Source organism: Carassius auratus, chromosome 8 (assembly GCF_003368295.1).
Source record: "Carassius auratus strain Wakin chromosome 8, ASM336829v1, whole genome shotgun sequence".
NCBI lineage: Eukaryota > Metazoa > Chordata > Actinopteri > Cypriniformes > Cyprinidae > Carassius > Carassius auratus.
Genome location: NC_039250.1, coordinates 16,277,997 through 16,298,765, shown reverse-complemented (window position 1 = coordinate 16,298,765; position 20,769 = coordinate 16,277,997). Strand labels below are relative to the sequence as shown.

At 35.1% G+C, this 20,769-nt stretch overlaps 1 protein-coding gene across 2 annotated transcripts in view; it reads right to left on the bottom strand.

Annotated features, from left to right (window-relative positions):
- LOC113107420 (FERM domain-containing protein 3) overlaps positions 1-20,494 on the bottom strand; it is a 56,721-nt gene extending 36,227 nt beyond the window's left edge. For both annotated transcript variants that reach the window (XR_003292656.1, XM_026269915.1), the window contains exons 1-4: positions 20,390-20,494; positions 3,964-4,068; positions 2,912-2,954; positions 1,438-1,516 (exon numbers count right to left, since the gene is read on the bottom strand). Coding sequence is in view for 1 of the 2 variants with exons in the window: in XM_026269915.1 (XP_026125700.1) it covers positions 1,438-1,516; positions 2,912-2,954; positions 3,964-4,068; positions 20,390-20,494 (332 nt within the window). In the remaining variant the exon portion in view is untranslated. The remainder of the gene's footprint in view (positions 1-1,437; positions 1,517-2,911; positions 2,955-3,963; positions 4,069-20,389) is intronic.
- Between the last annotated feature and the right edge of the window lie 275 nt (positions 20,495-20,769).

Below are 20,769 nucleotides of genomic sequence, written 5' to 3'. Positions count from 1 at the left end.
AGAAAGGTTTATGTCTAAGTAAAAAGTTTTTGACATTTTTCTAAGTATTATTTTTTTTAAGTATTATTAATTAAGTATAGAAACAATATTATGAACTCAAACTAACCTTGTCATTGCCAAATTAACTGATATTTTTTGTGTGGTTTACAGTTTGGCCTCTGTGTAGCATATTTATAGTTTAATTATTTTAAAACTTAAATAATACATATATTAAAACAGAAGTTTTTTTGTTTGTTTTTTGATATTATAAAAGAAAGTCAGGAGAACAGGGTCTAGGAGGACCATGGCTTTTGGCTCTAACATAACATTTTTTTTTTTTTTAAGAATTAAAAATAATGAAGGCAAATATCTAAAACCTCACTGTAAGTTTTTTTTTTTTTTTTTTTTTTTCATGGTTGTCTTCATTACAAAATGGTCATCTAGATATTTTCCCCAAAAAATATTAAATAGATATCCCTATCCCTATCATATGTTGCACTGGAAATGTCAATTTATTCTAATGAATCGTTTCATCCTTAAACACAGTGCTCTCTCTCACGTGTAGCTCTGGAAAGATTGATTCATTGTAATAAATAGTTTCATCCTAAATGCTGCTGTTCTCATATGACACTTTGAAAAGTTTGATTCATTGTAATAACTCAATTCATCCTAAACAGGCTTTCTCATACAAAGCTTCGGAAAGCCTGATTTAATGCGGAGAATTGATTCGTTCTGACAGTTCATTGTAAATAAACAGATTCCAGAAAGATTATGCAGTTCGAGTCCCAAAAGCATGTATTTTTGTTTCATCATCTTCAGCTAAATCAGGGAGTGTTTTATTTTTTTTATATAGTGCGCATAACTGTATCTTCTCAAATTGAATGTTGTTTCCCTAACGAGGCTTGTTCATTCAAAAACCCACATTGATATATATACAGAATAATGATCCAAATATTTCACAAAGACCCACCCACCTAGAGATTTCAGTCCTCGTCACTGAATAGAGCGAGGCGAACACAATGAGATTTTGGAATATGTGCTTAATTATTCTGAAAATAATGTACAAAAAGTAACAAAAATTAGTTTCTCTTTTATTTTGCACAAGATATATATACAGTATATATTTTATTTCTTCTGGTTTTTGGAGTGATATGACCTGAGTCTTGTTCTTGACAGCTTTCATGAGATTGATTATAATGAGATCACACTGCTTACTTTAACACGAAAGCAGCCGCAGATCAGCCGTTCTGGCTTCAGCTGTAAAGTAAACATGCTCTTTCCAAATGAAACTGGAACAATCTGCCCAGGAGGCATTTTTTAAAATGCAAATCTCTTCCAGAGGATCCTCCGTCTTGTATTCTAGACTTGAGAGATTCAGCGCTGTTTATGCTGTGACTGGCCCGGGTTGTTTTAATCTTATTCTAATGCCATTTGACCATTAGAGCACAGTCCTGTTACCTTGTCAGCTCTTCCTTGATCTTGATCGGCTCCTGAGGGTAGAACTTCACCCTGAAGCACATAGTGTACGGCTGCTGACCTAAAAACAATCAGACGAGAGCAGAGAGAGACTCACTTGAGGGTAAGCCAGTAAATGTGAGAGAGATTATGCAGAGAACTGTAACCGAGGGCATGAGGGGAGCTAAAATGATTATATTAATCCATGAGATGAGGGAAACCCCTCTGGTGAAGAATGAAATGAAGTCTTCAAAGATAAACGTAATGAGTCTGAGAAGTTCAAAGCTTGGAGGGAAAGATTGATTTCATTGACGTCACCACGTCACTTCAGAGAACGTCTGCTTCGAAGAGTCATTTCACACTTTGTCTGCAATCTCTCTCCGTCTCTTTTCTGATTGGGAGTGACGTTTAACTTGAGTAAGGTTGGTGACGTTAGCAATATTTCTGTGACATTTCACAGTTTTCTACATATATTTACGCTTTGATGTGATGTGACTGACACAGAAGATCGTAAGCTGTCTGCACACAGCTCATATTCTCCAAAATGGCGCTACACTGATGTGGAGAGACGCAGAGGAGACAAATTGTTGAATAAAGTCTATATGTTTGCTTTATTCGCGTGCAGAAATTATTATCGTAGCTTCATAACTTTACGGTTTATGGTCTGGACCTTGACAGTTTAATTTACTTGGCAGTCAATGGGACAGTCACAAGCCTCCTGGTTTTCATTCAAAATATCTCAAATTGTGTTCCGAAGACGAATTACGTTTTTATGGGTTTGGAACAAAATGGGGTTAAGTGATTAATGACAAAATCTTCATTTCGGGGTGGAGCATCATTTTAACTTTCATGCTGAAAGACGACCACTGGCTTAAGTCTTGCACAAAGTTTGCACATTTCTAAAATATTTCCAATATTGCGAGACACCCCCGTTACCATCCCCCCACCCCCTATTGTATATTGCGCGCAAATGTGCGCATCTAACCTTCCTAGCACACATGATTTTAGTTTTGATTTGATCTCTTCACAAATCATGCCTCCCATTTTTATCTTGTTTTTATTTGTTGACCAAAAACATCACTATCGCCATCATATTTTTTGCTTTATTTAACTTAGTTCATCACCAAAATGAACACCGTTGAAATGACTGAATTTTTCCTGCGAAAATTTGCCTGAACAACCCCGTATCAGATCTACAGGTGGAGCTGGGGAAGGGGAAGGGTTTCTGATGCACCATATAGAGTTCCATGACAGAACTTGGTATTTTTGTTTCTAGATATGACTCTCTCCTGTACCATAAGTCTGTACTATTAGCTGTGGTGTAGTGGTCAGATAATGATATGCTAAACTTTTGACCTGTGATGCAACATTGTTTGAATTTGTGTTACAGTGCAAATGACAACAATGCCACTATGTTCACAATGTCTACTGATACAGCTGAATCTGCCACACTAAGGGCAAAAACCAAATAACTTACATTTCATCTGTTTCACGACTGGTTTGCTCGGATCCAACCAATGCTGTAAAACAACAACAAGAGAGAAATTATTGACTGCTGTTCACTGACAGCTAAAGATGGTGTGACAAATCAAATTTTTTATGGCAAGCACTTTGGACAATCATCCTGCTCGGGAAATGATCGTAAACAACATTCCCACTCACATAACAGACATTAATATTACAACATAAATGACTGTAAATAATTCACTGCAGTGCTGCTGGGAGGTTTTCTGCTTGACTGAAGAAACATTGTCGTACATACAGTAGGGTAAAACCCCTTGGTCGGTTGCTATGGTAACTTTGCTCTGAATTTAAAGCCAGTGTGATACTTAAGGATGAAATATCTACCCTGGTGAAAGTGTGGAAACAAGCATGTTTAAGATTTGTGAGATTGTGTGCTGTAGTTTACATTAAGGTTCAACAGTTTGGATGTTATTTCCAATAAATTCTACACTTAGAATTTTCTATTCATCAACAAAATCCTGAAATCACAGTTTCTATAAGCAGAAGAAATGTTTTCAACATTGATAATAATCAAAACGGTTTCCTCAGCAGCAAATCAGCCTTTTAAAATTATTTTTGAAGCATCATGAGTCACTGGATTGATGATGCTCAAAGTTCAGCTTTGAATAAATCACACGAATAAATTTTTTTTTTTTTTAATATATTCAGAACAGAAAACAGCTGTTTTAAATTGCAACAATATTTCACAATATTACTGTTTTTACTGTGTACCCCACATTTTGCCGGTAGTGTACTTGCTACTCAAGAGACAGGATTTTAAATTATTCACAAATAATGTTCTTACCGTTAGTTTACTTGCGCAGTTGTGTTAGTGTAATTAGTGTAAAAACTCCTGCAGGAGTTCATTTTAGATGTTGATGCGATATTGTCTTACCTAATGCAATGATATTCATCTTAAGTAAGGTTTAAATGCTTAAACAGTGTATCTGTTGAAGTTACCTAAACGTATATGTCAGTATTTGCTTACTGAATATTGAAGCCATAGAGTTGTGAATGTGTACTTACCCTTTGCTTCTCTGGATCCACATATCTGATGCCAAAGTAATCCTTCTCCAGCAAGCTGTAGTGATTACACACATGATCCAAGAGAAACTGTCCTTTAGTGTCTCTCTGGAGAGGAAAGAAAAATCAGATGACTACAAATCAAAGCCATAGTCAAATCTGAATCAATTTCAGACAGGTCATTACATCAGAGATGTGGGATAAAATTAAACAGTGAGCCAGCTCTTACAAACATATTATCATATTCACTGTTGCCTGTATAATGTCATCAATTTACAACAAGGACTAAATGTAATAACATTAGGGACAAAATATGACAAAAGTCAATATCTTTTTAATATTATCTAATTTATTGACTTTTTATTGTGCTATATTCACTCATAAAATACAACCAGTGTAATCTGATTGATTAAGAAATGTCCTTTGAGTGATGTCTGGTTATTTTATTCAACAACACAAAATGACTTACAGACTCACAAGTTATCAATTTAAATCATTCACTGAATGAACTCAATTAATCCATCTGAGCTGTTATCGAATCAACATCTGACTCTCTCACTGAACCACAAGTAAGAATGTTTTGTGTTCTTATCAGTGCGTTCTGTCCACATCGCTATGATCATGATCCAACAGTAGCTGCACAGATCTCAGGCTGCCTGGTGGACATCATGGCATGGATGAAAGAACATCACCTACAGCTCAACCTGGCAAAAACTGGGCTTCTTGTGTTCCTTGCCACTCCAACTCTAAAGCATGATTTCACCATTCAGCTAGGTTCTTCTACAATTACCCCATCAACTTAGGATAGAAATCTTGATGTAATCTAATTATGACCAGCTGACCTACGAAGACTACATTACAAAGTCTGCTCAATCTTGCAGGCTTGCATTGCACAACATCAGAAAGATCAGGCCCTTTCTAACGGAGCATGCTGCACAACTTCTTGTCCAGGCCCTCGTCATTTCTAGGCTGGACTACTGCAATGCTCTTCTGGCTGGACTTCCATCAAGAACAACCAAACCTCTAATAATGATTCAGAATGCAGCGGCATGGCTGGTCTTCAACAAGCCCAAAAGAGCCCATGTTACACCTCTCTCATCTTCTTGTACTGGCTACCGGTTGCAGTTTGCATCAAGTTCAAGACATTGAAGCTTGCATATAGAACAGCCACAGGTCAGCACCCACCTACTTCCACTCACGATTACGAGTCTACATCCCTTCCAGAAGTCTGAGATCTGCGAGTGAGTGACACCTCGTTTTACCATCACAGAGAGGCTCAAAATCACTTTCCAGAACATTCTCGTTCACCATTCCCGGCAGTTGGAATGATCTTCCCACCCCTATCTGGAATGTTGAATCCCTGACAATTTTCAAGCGACAGCTGAAAACTCATCTCGTTTCGACCCAGCTTTTAAATCTTTCACTTTATTTATTCTTTCCCTTTCTAGCTTGTACTTATTTGAACAATGCCTGAAACTTGAGCACTTCCTGTGTCTGTTTGCCTCTTTAAGAAGAATTGCTTTATCTGTTCCCCAATCTGTTGCCCAAAATTTTAAGATTTGCATAAAAACATCCGCAAAATGACTACATGTAAATATAAATGTACAATTCTATAATAAAAAGTCAAACATTAAAATTGAATCAAATCTTTAAAACGTTAAAATACAGAAAATGTATGTTAAGGTAGTGCAAGATGATGCACACTAGCGTTCAGTGATGATGGCTTTATGGTCTCATACAGGACAGTGTTTCTGCTCCACTGAGTTGCTCTAATGACCATCAGCGTTTTGACCTTGCTGTTATTATATGTGACGCAGGGTGCTATAGCACACTCCTGATGTGTGAAACACATCTCACTAAGAGCAAGGTCTCAATACCACAACAGAGAGGCTGGGCTAGTCATTCTACTCTTATAGTATATGAAGAAAAATATCAACATCTTTCTGAAAGCTGCAGATAATGCATACAAAACAAGTTTGTCTTATTCTGCACATGTGAAATATAGGTCAAGCTCTACAGTGGACAGAAATAAGAAGAGATTTCTCATATCATTGCTTGTCTCTTCTCTTACAGTGAAAGACTTATTTATTATTATTATTATTATTATTATTATTATTATTATTATTATTATTATTATTATTATTATTATTATTATTATTATATAGAAATAACTACATTATTCAACTGTATTAGTAATTAGTTTGTTACCACAATTCTAAGGTATTGTGTCTAACAATCTAAATGCCTTAGCAATCACATAGCACCACTCAGAACAGCTTAGTGAAATAAACACCTTGGCAAACATTAACAACACCCTAGAAACCACAAATATCACCCTAGAATTGTAACAATACACCAACATCCACTCAGAATACCATAACAACCAAACATCAACACCATAGAAACCCCATAGAAAACCCTACAATAATGACCTGTGATTGTTGGTGTGGTGCTATATGATTGTTGAGGTGTGATTGCTAGTTTGTTGTCACTATTGTAGGATGTTGTTCGTGGTTTCTATGGTGTTGCTATGTGGTTGCTAATGTGTTATGAATAATTGTTGGTGTGTTGCCACTATTGCAGGGTGTTATTTGTGGTTTCTTTTTTTTTTTCTATCTTATTTTTGTTTGTTGTGAACATTCATTTGAGTACAATCATGTAGCATATTTCAAGTTACATACAATGCTCAATGCAACCACGGACTATCTTGTACAATTATGTTTTAACTATAAATTATATGCAACCTTCATTAAATTATTTCAAAGTATAACCTGTTTTTCTTTTTACAAAGAAAAGTAATGTTGGTCTCTCTTGTTTTAACCATTTATGTGTAATTGCTTTTTTCCTACTGGCTGCCAAAAGCACACCCATCAGGTATTTATTATCTGCTGTATATTATCTACTATCTCTGGACATATGCAGCCAAATTAAACAGTTTGCTTACTAGAGGTATGTCTCTTCTAAAAATATATTTAAGTACTTCCTGTATTTCTTTCTAGTATTCTTGAATATACTGTATAGGGATTCCCAAAATATATGATAATGGTTTGCTTCATTACATCCACAGTTTCGCCAACATTTTGAAGAAGTATTACTGTATTAGACTATTTGTACAGGTGTTTTAAATATCTATCTAACGTTTTTTCCAACAATATTCCTTATGATTTAATGAACTTGTTGATTTCCATTGAAATGTCCATGTATTAGACCACGCTTCATCAGTACAGATTATTCCACAGTCTGTCCTCCATTTCTCTTTGATATAGGTTAGAGTGTTTACATATTGTCCAAACTCTTGTATATCTGGGAAACTAATTTATATCTAATACCTGATGTGTGGATCTTCTTAAGTAGGTCTATCAATGGATTCAAATTGTCTTTGAGTTTTCCTTTTTTATTTGTATCATAATAGTTTATAATCTGAAGGTATCTGCAGAAATCCTGTTTTCTAGGGAAAATGTTTCCTTTAGCAGTTGAAAATTGTAAATTTCAACTTTCTCAATGATGGCGCAAAAATGTTAATTCCCTTATTTGCCCACAATTTAAATCTTTTATCCAGCCTGTTTTAGTTGTGGTTTCTAAGGTGTTGCTATGTGGTTACTAAGTAGCTCTGATTGAATTTTGGTGTGTTGCCACTATTGGTTTTAAGGGTGTTGGTACGTGATCATTGCGGTGTTTAGATTGATTGTTGTGGTGTTGCTAAAATACAAAGGTATTCTGAGCTGTTACTTTGTTGCCACTATTTCACGGTGTTGTTTATAGTTTCTAGGGTGTTCCTATGTGGTTGCTAAGGTGTTCTGAGTGTTTGTTGGTATGTTGTCATTAGGGGTGTAACATAGGGTGACCACCTGCTAATGAGCCCAAGGGAGGACAAGGGGTATGTTTCTGAGGGACAATGTGGGACACTGCCTTGCGCGGTAGTGCCCCCACCCCATGGGCAGACTCACTGATAGTGGTTTACGCATTTCTAGCACATACCACCTTACATGGTATATTAATAATGCCCTATTGCCCTAAACATGTGTAATTGCTAATATATGCTCATGACAGAATTGACAGATGCACTTCCACTTACGATTTACTTTAGCTATTTAATTTTATTTATTTTTCATTACAATTTATTCACTTTAAATAAATTATTATATTAAATTATAGGATTAAAATGAATTGTAGTTGCTCAACACCACTGAAACAGTTAAAAAAAAGTCTAAACTCACAACTCACGGAACGAGAAGGGGGAGAAAGGATGGTGAACTTGCATGTTAGTAAAGGCAGGCGCATGAAAAAAAAACAGTTTGAAACAGGACATACCTTTTCTTTTTAAACACTTTCTCCATTTTTCGAATCTGAACAACAATTCAATTTAAATTCAATTCAATTTAAATTTCATTTAAATTTTTAAATTTATTATTTAAATTTTAAATTTCAATTTAAATTCAATTTTGAATTTCAATTCAATTCAAAAAATTCAATTTTTGAATCGAACAACAACAAAAAAGCTGACAACAACCTAGTCAGCAGTTCAACTGAGGGGTGGGTGTGGCAACAGTAGCGTGCTGAACGGTCAAATAATGTATGTAGGATGTAGAGCGACCAACTTTTTTTGAGCAAGCATTGATTATGCGTGACACAGTCTCAATTTGTGGGACGCATGAATTGGGCTTCAAACGCTGTGCGAGCACGCCCTACGCGGGACGGGTGGTCACCTTAGTGTAACAATATACCGGTATTGATGATAATCGTGATATTCAAAGCGTGAAATATCAATATTGTGTTAATTTAGGGTGTGACGATATACTGTTCTTGGCGATAACCACAATATTTAAAATGAACAGGACTTCTATGATAACCAGGTAAAAGTTGCGATTGTTTTTAACCTGTTAACAGTGGTTTTCGGTGTTCATATATCTAAATAAAGGGTGATTCTTTTAATACGTAATGCGTTTTCTTTAATTTGTCTTTTGTTTTTTGTTTTTTTTTGCAATAAAGTCCTGGTCAATATGGCCTGTGTGTAGCACTTTATTTCTTTGTTCAAATCTATTACACAATTAGAACTGATGTAGAAAAACTGAGCGACCACATTGCTATATTAAACTCTGTAAAATGTTAAGTTGGTTGTAGTGCCATGCACTTAATAATCTGCAGCCATTCCAGGCACACATAAACCTGAATTAGCAGCGCACTTACTGCATGACTTCATTGGGGATGGTGCAAACGATCTAAAGAGCTTAAATATGCATATGCAAATTAACAGGTTAAAGTATGAATTTTGATGATAATATTTATTCATCATACTGTTGAACTTGATAGTATTTTCCCACTTGTTATTTTATAGGGAGCTTCACAGATTTCTTTCTTCACAGAGAAAGCCTGAGTCTTGTGCCCTGTGTTTATCAGCATCCTAATGTTTATTGGGTGAAAAAGAAAAACTAAATAAAGTAAAAATTAATTTAAATGATAAATTTTTTCACCCCAATGTTTCTATAGATATCACAATATATCGTTATGGTGAATTCTTTTGACCACAATAAAACCATGGTGTGAAATATGTAATAATGTGACAGCCCTAGTTGCCACTGTTGAGGGTGTTATTTAGTTTCTAGGGTGTTACTAGAGTACACTAATGTAGGATGCTGTTTGTGGTTTCTGTGGTGTTGCTTGCTAGTCAAGATTTTCGCAAAATCTTACTTCGATCTGTTCAAATCACATTGGTTCAACAATATAGAGCTGTTGTTAATAGTGTTATGCAGTTGGTGGAATAATAACTTCTGTTTATTAATCCATTTATAGATTTTTGTTAGGTTTTAGTGTAATTAGTGTCAGATTATTGCTGGTAATAATTCACATTTTAAGGGACGACTGTCACAGTTTTTGTTTTCTTTTGTTTTGCTTTATTTACAGAGACCAGTCTTCAGAAACTGTACGTTCTCTTGACAAACTAAAAGAAGTAAAATGAAACTCCACATGTCAAACTAATAAAAAACTCTGCTTCTTACCACGGGTTGATCCACAAGTTTTTTTTTTTTGTTTGTTTGTTTGTTAGTTTTTTTGGAACTATGCTTTTGGGAAACACTGAATTGTTAAACCCGGTTTAGAAATGTTAAATGTTATGGTTTGTTTAAATGCTAATTCTATACACCAAATGAGCACTAGTTATAGTGATGCTTGCTTTAACAAACACCTCTAATGAATGAGCATGCATGCATGATGGAGAGAGAGGCAAGATGAGGAGAGGTTATTAAATATTAAGGAGTTTAACAAGATAGCATGAAAGACAAGTTGAAACACAAAGCAACCACACTGCATTGCTGCTTTTTCTTTAACTCTCCACCTTCCAAAATCCCTCCAAGATTCACTTAGCATTAGCAATGCTTCTGTCAGCAGCTGAACAGTCTGAACAAACAGAGTTTAGGACCGTGAAAGCTTTGCCCTAGATAAAATGTTCAGTAATTAATACCCATGCCATATCAATTATAAGTGTGTCTCGCTTAGAACTAAACGTCTAATGTTTGCTAATCCAGAGTTCGCAAGGATCTGCTCATATCATTAAGCAGAGGACATGGAACATGAGCAAAACAGGGAAGAGTGTAAATTAATAAATCTGAGTAAACAAAAAAGAAAAGAAAAAGAAAATAGAAGATTATGGAAAAGGCAGATGTTAGCATTTTGCAGCATGCATACTTATTTGAGCACCTGACCATGTGTGAAAGACAAACCCTTTGTCGATTCCCATTAACCCCTCGTTTTCTCAGAATGGTTTAGTCTGTCCTTGGCCCAAATGCATAGGAAGGACTGGTCAATGTTAAAGGCTTGTGGGTATGGTGACGCATATACATATCTTACATATCTTGAGGGACCTACCTAATTTGGGATTCTTAAAATCTCTGCATTGTAACAAGAATCTCTACTTATTTCGCTGGATGCTGTTCAAAGGTCCACACATGGAATAAAATCTCATAGTATCATATTTTTAAAATAAAAAGAATGTCTGTCTGCCAGCTTATCTATAAAATTAGTGTGATTAACTTTAAAGAAGGAGAACAAAAAACAACGCAATTAAATGTATAGCTCATCCAATAATGAAAATTCTGTCTTTGCTTACGTCTAAACTCTTATGAGTATGATCACTAAAGAACACAGTAGAAGATGTTTTGAGGAATGCTCATGATGTTTTTATCAATTCAATTAAATGCAATGGAGTCCAAAAGATTCTAGCTCCAAAAATAAAATGGACATAAAAGAAGCGTAAAATTAATCCAGGTAACTCCAGTGGTTTAATCCAACACTTGGCGAATCACTGATGAATTTTTAAAAGGTCTATTGTCAATAGTGAAATATGAAGTACAGCTCACAGAGAAGTCACTTTTAAAGCAAGCAGCTTTCTTTTGGTCAATAAATTCAATTACGCTAGACCAACCAACTGCAAATGACCTCCGGAAATCTTTCACACAAAATTCCTAATCACATTCCAATTGAAATGATTGGATTTCATCCAGATTTATTGCAGACTTACTGTAAATGTGATCACACCTTTCTAAAGCAATTTCTATAGGATACATTGTAAACAACTATAGAAGGGCTCAGAGAGGAGGAGAAGGGAAGGAGATATGCCGAAACTACTGGCAATGGAAAACAGTAGAAGGCTGCTTTTATATCCCGGTATTAATTAGGAGATTAGATGGACATACTCCTCCCAAAATTCAATCAATCACCAAATATTTAGTAGGCCAAACATCAAACCTTATTGGTTTTTGCATGCCACATGACTTAACATGTCATGACACAAACACCATGTAATGACACAAACAGCCTGTAAATTCTTTAATAAGGAATTTTCTATCATCTGAGATATTAAAGCTTGAACTACTGCCATGAGCTACTTCTTATGGACATACTGTCTTTAAAAAAAATGAGGTGCTCATTGTGCGAGATGTTGAATTTTTGTTGTTGTTGTTTTTTGCTTTGTGACGTCGATATCACAGACATTTCACACTGCAGATTCTGAATCCATTTAACAGTCCTCCTGAATTGGTGTGGATCTGACCCTGATGACCTGTGCAACATTTATGGCTATAATGGGAGCAATCTTGAAACCATAGAAGCATTTCTCTGTTCCCTGAGTAATCCCTGAGCACAGGAAAGTGGATTCTGCTGACAACAGGTCTGAAGTGAAACTGACCTGCTGCAGTAAGATGATGCCTTTGTCCAAGTCTTTCTTCTGTTACTGTCTGTATCTCATGCTCCATTAACAAATAAAAATCTTAATTTGATCATCAGCTACTTCACCTACAGTATCTTGTGTTTTGAAAGCCAAAGTGGACTAATGTATTTGATGTTTTCATGATTTATAATTAGATACTAGTGCAACATAACACTCCATGTTCACTGATTTACATTACATTCAATTGCCATTTTCGATTATGCATGCAGACCTGAAGTCTGAATATGTCGTCGGCTGTATGAATAATTGGTGAGTTGACATTTGCCACATTTTGCTTGCAACCCATTAAGCTATTCCTGCATTAGAAAAGAGCACAATAATTAGTGCATGCAGATAAAGACAGCATGTGACTGTTTCAAAGATGTTATGGTGTCACAACTTCACTCAAAACACTGTCATTAACGATGTTAATAGTTAAAAATGTCAAGTTGAATACAGAAAATCATTTATAAAAGAACATTTAGGAGGAAGTACGGATGCCACAGTGAGTGACTCACTACTTCCAACTGATCGGCTGTGATCATTCAAGACTATTAAAGTCACGTCATGCTAGAAAAATAACCGAAGGATGTTCTATTTTAACTAACTTCAATGATTAAATTGAGTAATTAAATTTTTTTATTGATTTAACCTAGCATTTAAGAGTGAATGATCATTAATACTGCTTGTGAAGACAACAGGATGCTGAAAATGGTAAGCGTGGTTCTTTTGTTCTCAAAATGAATGAATCTGTAACAATCACAATGGTTCGTGACTGCATCATAAAACATTTAATGACAGCTTGAGTGAATTTTCATGTTGTTTTCTGGGTTCCCTCGTGAAAAAGAAGTAAACTTTAGCATGTACTTTTAAAAAGATGACTTATGAAAATATTATACTTTAAAAAACATATACTTTATACATTTTCAACACATAATTAAATGTTAATGGATAGTTTAAATTTATATTAAATGCAATTAGTTGAACGTTTTGACCCAGCTCTTTATATTTAATAAAAAAAAAAATACTTCTATTGTCTTTTAGGGTTTTAGTTTTTAGGATTTAAAAAAAAAAACAAAACAAAAAACATTATTTTTGAACATTGAAACTCATTTTAAAAATGAACTCTTAATATATACATTTTTATTCATCAAAGAATCCTGTAAAAAAAGTATCATAGGTTCCAAAACATTATTAAGCAGCACAATAGTTTCCAGCACTGATAATAAATCAGCATATTAGAATGATATATACCAAACCACATATGAAATAAACAATCTTAAAGCTTGAAATGCAGAACATCAGCTGAACGGGCTGTTCTACGGAGCGTAATATGCTTTCATTCCAGCAGAAGTGCTGTAAGTGACAGATACGAGTGTGTATCAGTGTGTGTTTGTGTGTTTAACGGGTCATATATCCCCAATGGCCAAACATGCTGTTGTCTCTTAAAATATCTATCATCACATACCACACACTGTCACGGCACTGCCTCGGGCTACTGATGTACAAACAGAGCGGGAGGACACACACACACACACACACACACACATGCTTTCTATCTAAATAAGGACATATCATAGACAGTATTAAAAAAATGACTATAGACTAAACCTATATGTCTACCATTAAAAAAAACTTTTTTACCATATTTTAGGTTTAAAAGGTTATACATTTGTCACATTTCGCTTATAATTATGGAATAATATTGCGGACAAATCGCGCATTACCGTTTTAATTTTCGTTTAAGTGAACGCACAGTGTCTGCCAAATTTTAAATGGAAATGCAACGTCCGTTTGCAATTGTGTTTCCCATATTTTAATCGTCCACAAACTGAAAACGCAATTGCAAATACAATTTGCAATTCCTTTTGAATAAAGTCCGCAATATCATTCCATATATATAATTTATCAATTATAAATCACTTTTTCAATGTCCACAAAATATTTGCCAAAAGAAATGCGTTTGAGCGAAAGAACAAGAACAGCTTTACGAAGCACTAAAACATAGTTGCGCTCTAGACACAGACGTGCACACTGTCTGAAGCACAGAGCTTAGTCTATATTCACAGCACATCACTGACACATCGTTCACCGCCACAGCTATCACGTCATTCATTTACACCCCTCTCCCCTCTCTCTCTCTCTCTCTCTCCCCGCCTGCTTTATCATCCCTTTTTTCTTTCTTCAGTCATTCTTGCAAAATAATCTCATCAAAGCACATGGAGGAGGAGGATAAGAATAGCATGTGCACTATTAATAGTCTCCACCACAACACCACCTTCTCTCCTTCTTGCTCTCCGGACATTTATTGATGAAACGAGAGAGGATGAGAGATACATTTCTGCAGATGGGGCAATTTGCATTTGGTTTAATACCAAAATAGCAATGTTTAATCAATGATGACACCGCTGCATTTTTAAGAACAGCACGAGCAGAATTTACCATGTCTAAAGCTACAACATGCACCTAATAACCCTTAGAAAAAAATACTGCGGTGGTACCATGGTACAGGGATGGAATCAGATGGTAAAGCCATGGTACTCTGGTTGATTTTTATATATATATATATATATATATATATATATATATATATAGATATATATATATATATATATATATATATAGATATATATATATATATATATATATATATATATATAGATATATATATATATATATATATATATATATATATATATATATATATATATATATATATATATATATATATATATATACACTGTATACAGTACAGAGCAAAAGTTTGGACACACCTTCTCATTCAAAGAGTTTTCTTTATTTTCATGACTATGAAAATTGTAGATTCACACTGAAGGCATCAAAACTATGAATTAACACATGTGGAATTATATATGGAATTATATACATAACAAAAAAGTGTGAAACAACTGAAAATATGTCATATTGTAGGTTCTTCAAAGTAGCCACCTTTTGCTTTGATTACTGCTTTGCACACTCTTGTCATTCTCTTGATGAGCTTCAAGAGGTAGTCACCTGAAATGGTCTTCCAACAGTCTTGAAGGAGTTCCCCGAGAGATGCTTAGCACTTGTTGGCCCTTTCTCCTTCTGTCTGTGGTCCAGCTCACCCCTAAACCATCTGGATTGGGTTCAGGTCCGGTGACTGTGGAGTGCAAGTCATCTGGCGCAGCACCCCATCACTCTCCTTCTTGGTCAAATAGCCCTTGATGCCTTCAGTGTGACTCTACGATTTTCATTGTCAGGAAAATAAAGAAAACTCTTTGAATGAGAAGGTGTGTCCAAACCTTTGGTCTGTATTGTACATTTTAATTTTACAAATTATGTTTTTACAGTACCATATACCAAAGGATCACCATGGCATTTACAATAGTATATAGTAATTTAAAGAACATGCTTTCAAACTCTAAAGTTCCAGACATTCAATGTTATAAAAAAAAAAATGTTGATTTCATATTTGATATCCCTTAAGGCACTGCAAATGTTGTGTGTGGCTTGATTTAGTGGGGTTTTGTCTGCGTGAGGATTGTAAAGGCATCAGTAGCGCACGAGTGATGCAGCAGCTACACTGAAGAGCATGATCTGCCTTAATAATGCATCAGCGATCTGTCCTTCAGACACACACACACACACACACACACACATTTACTTCTTAGACACTGAAATATGCTGATTCCTCTATCACTGACGCGGCACTGTCTAGAACTTGACATGGTTTCATTCTGTCCAAAACAGGCAAACACAAGCAAATGTTTTTGATTAAGACCAGTACATTTCTCATGACAGAAAACTAGAACACACCGCCCCAAAAAACTCTACAGTCTAAATTATTTCATGGATGTTTCAATTGCAATTTTTATATATATATATATATATATATATATATATATATATATATATATATATATATATATATATATATATATATATATATATATATAATACAAGTGAATAAATAAATAGAGTTTTGCATTTTTTTTTTAAATTTTTCAACCCATCAATGTTTTGGTACAGTCACATACAAAGGTTCTTTATGTGATCGTTTTTTTAATGACGTTCTTGTCACGCACATTTTCAGGTTACAGAATTTTTGGCTCCAAAATAATATTTAGGAAAAACATGACAGTCACACAATGCTCCTAAATTGTATTTTTCGCTAAGAGAGAATATTAAAAAAATTATAAAAGACATAGTAATGGTAGGAAAATTAGATGAATGGGGAAATTATATATATAAAATTCCGATTTTGAATTCGCTTACAAAATTCACACTCCCCTGATGAACTTTGTTTGCAAAAGGTACTTCTTTTAACATTGCCATTTTGTGTAGAGCTCCCTAGATTGCGTTTCATTCTTATAATTTTAACATAATTATCAAAATAATGGCGTGTGGTCATTCACCGTGTTTTGCTCTCTCTCTTATGACTCATCTAAAGCCATATGGAAACAGAAAGTTCTGTTGTAGTTCTGTTGTACCCCACAGGATCACAGACCAGCTAATATTCAGACCAGCGGACATTGCTTTTCAACAAACGTTTAATAAACAAGAAGTTCAAATTTAGATATTTTAATTTTACTTCATCTATCCTTCCCAAAAACAGTTGTTCCAAACAGAGAAAAAAAAAAAAAAACTTGTGGTCACACATCTCAGAACAATTAGTAGCGGCGGTTCATTCCTAAATGAATCAGTGTAATGAATCAGTTGAGTGAATAATTCATAACTCATTCATAAAAAGAGTGTATCGGTGAAATGTGCAAAAAGCAGCTAGGTAGGAACTGATTACATAATCATATTCCAAAAACGAATATCTGTAGATTATATTATAGATACATATTAAAACACTCTAATAATCAGACTACAGTTTTTTTTTTTATTCATTACATGATTGCATATGATTTACACAACAGAAAAAACCCTGCAGTTCCTTCACAAACCTTGACATATTGTAATATTTGTAAAAGTAATCTAAAAGTAATCTTATTATATTACCTAAAATGTGTAATGTCATAGATTACTGACTACAAAGTTTGTCATGTAATTTTGAATCAGTAACGGACTACAGTTTGCGAGTAATCTACCCAGAAGTGTTTAAAAGTTACGTAATCATTCCCTCTAATGCACAGACTGACCACCTTTCATCGCAATTAGCATCTGCTTTATGTTATGGTGAACTGACGCCTAATTTGTATGAATTTGTGCACTATTTTTTTGACACATTTTCATACAGTCTGCCCAGAGGGGAAAAATGGTCCACTTCCATGAAGTACAATTTTTTCATGCACAAATTTTGTACTTGAAATTTAAACTTAACTTAAAACTGTTTTAAACAATGGATTTAGTGTACTTTGAGTGGTAACTAAATATTTTTTTGTTAACAGCACATTTTATTTCATATACATGGTGTCTCACATTAGAAAAATAAAGTTTTAATATAAATAAAGTTTTAATTTTAAGCATTTTTGATTTTCCACGTGCGTGAAAATAGAGCACTTTGTGTACATTATGGAAGTACACCTGGGTGCTTTTTTCCATACATTTCTGTACAAATCACATTGCATGAATTCAGTCTGTCCTGAATGAGCAAACACAGTGGAAAGTCTCTCTTCACGCCAATCAAACTCAAGGACCAGAACTAACTGCTGACCTACACCATACACGACACAACGGACATAAACTCTGCATTTAACTCCTCATGTAGCTGATGAAAAAGTAAGAACCGAGTGCTTATAACATGTAAAAGTGCACCGACGGAGGTGCAGCCTCTGTCAATGAGGATGGTCATGAAATATGCAGGAGAAAGCCATCACAGAACAAGAAGCTATTAGAGCCCCGTGGCTTTCTGAAATATTCATAAGACCAAACAGAACGCTCCTGCTTTTAGCTCAAAAGTTTATAAACACCACACCGGAGAACGAGACACAATGTATTAAAAGAGACCGGGATGCACATCAATCTTCCCGTCATTGCTTCCTGTCACTTCACCTCTTCCACTTTTTACTCCTAAAGAAAAAACACTTCAGAAAAGTAGAAAATATTTTAGCTGCTTTTACTGATCCAAGAGTAGCTTGAACCCGAGGTAGAACCATAATACTTCACCATCATAGTGTAGTTTTCTGAAAATGAAAGGCAGGAAATAGATGTTCCTTCCATTAGCGCCAGCTAGACTACACATCCACATCATCATCAGTTATCATCAAACACTTACCTGTAAGCCTGCATCAGTAACTGCATTACAGCTGCCTCCTGGCCTTAACAGATTCAATTATATTTTTATTAGCAAAACGACATGCAGATTTGCAGTGGATTGGATGTTTCTATTGTTTCCAAGAATGTTTTTAAAAGGAAGTGCACTGTCAAGAGTCTTTCCCAGAAACGGGTTTGCTCATTTATCTCGACTGGAACATACTGTAGAGAGCATGATGGGATGAAATTAACCGGCTGCGTCTCAAAAACTAGTGAGCCGCCTGCTCAGACAGGATTTTCGGGGACCATCAGTACATTGAGACGTTATGCAGTGCTTCCATTGGTTTTCCAAATGCAGTGCCAAAATCTCGGTGACTAATGAGTATGTGATTAATAACTGCGTTATTCAAGTCTCAAGTGCAGTAACATCATGGGTGTTTTTTTGTTTGTTTTTTCATGCCATAGTTGCCCTTGGTTTGTGAAATATACGTACGCTTGTATTCAAAGTTTCACTTAAAGTGTACTTAAACATTTAAAAGTAGGCTATATTTGAAAAAAATAATAATAAAGAAATACTTACAGATAATATTAATGAAACAAAAGACCACTTAAGAGTACTTAAAGAATGTACAGTTTCATAACTGTTTCTTAACAGCGCAATATGTGATAATGTCAAATTAAGAGTCTTGCTTCAAAGTATATTTCAGTACGGTAAAGCTGTAAAGTTCTTGATCATCATTTCAACTGTAGTTTTATTTTGTATTTTAAAGTCATATATATATATATATATATATATATATATATATATATATATATATATATATATATATATATATATTTAAATGTACTAAACTGCAACTTCATCATGAGTCATTACAAATATATTTAAATACATGACATACAAGTTTCAACAAAAAAGACATTAAAGAATGTTTAGTTTATAAATGCAGCAGCACACTTTAACCATATTTCAAAGACAACAGAACTAATTACTAAATGACGAATAAAGTCCTACTTAAGTGAGTAAAAAAAAAACTTTTATGTTCAACAATTGTATTTAATAATTTGTAAAGTCTAAAGTCTCTCTCTCTCTCTCTCTCTCTCTCTCTCTCTCTCTATATATATATATATATATATATATATATATATATATATATATATATATAAACTCATATCATTTTAAATAATATGCAATTATTTGTCCGAAAACAGTTAAGAATAATATCACTTAAGTGCATTCCTTTAAATCGTTATGTAACTATTATTCTCATAATTATTAATTGTAGCTACTTCTTTTTCACAACTGCTTTGGAACACTGTTGCTTGGTATAAAAAAGGGACTAGACTTTACAAATGAAACAGACAGTCCCCACAGCAAACTGTTGTCCATCACAGACTTTCTCAGCGATCTTTCATCACTTGGAAAAGAAAGAAAGATGATTCGGCGCATGAGACACATTTACACTCAGAGAAATAAAGCTGCTTCACAGCGAGACCAGAGAAGAACCGTCTCTTTCTTACCTTTTTATAATCTTTCGGCACAAACAACCTTTTATGCAACAGGAAGGTTCTTCAAGGTGTTAAAGGATCTTGAACCATTTAAACAACAACAATAAAGGGTTCTTCTATCTATGGCATCGTGAAGCACCTTTATTATTAAGAGAGAGTACGTGCTGCCTTGCATCATGTTCTCCCAAAACCTCCACAAAACACCGCGAATTCAATTACACAGCGTTAAAATATCCAACAGGCTTTCACCAGTTCCATTTTGCGCAGTTCTGTTATTAATAAACGAGTGTATGAATCTTTCTTGTGTACAAAGAAAGTCAAGGGCGTAAACTGTTTAACAGGCGATCCAGTGATCCAGGCAAAAATGACACGCGCAAACCCTGACGAAAGCGTCATCATCACTCTCGAGACGTGTTCCACCTGAACAAACCTCAAAGAGGCCAGTCCGCCAGTTTAATTCAGATGCATTAATAACAAGCGCTATGTCAATTAATCGCAGTACAGTACAGAAGCGCATCGCGTGTCTGGGCGCGCGCTTACCTGGATGCTGCACGCGATCTCGGAGTCGTCGAGCAGGCGAACGGTGCACCGGACCTCCTGTGTGAGGGAGGAGATGCTCGGACTCCGGAACCGAAGCATTTTCATGGCTCTGGGTCCCGCATCGCAAAGCAACAAATCGCTGATGGTTTGGGAGAGGAGCACGGGGCGTCGGTCGCGCGTCTCTTATGTCGCCAGCGGAAAGGAGGAAAGAGAAACGTCGCGTTACTACCGGGAGAACGATCCCCCTTTTCGCTTTTCTCCCCTCCCTCCTCCTCCTGAGCTCCCTCCCTCCCTCCATCCCTCCATCAATTCAATCCCATCATAAAATGAAATGTGAAGTAGTATGCTTTTGTTGTAAAATACAGGAATTTTTAGAATGT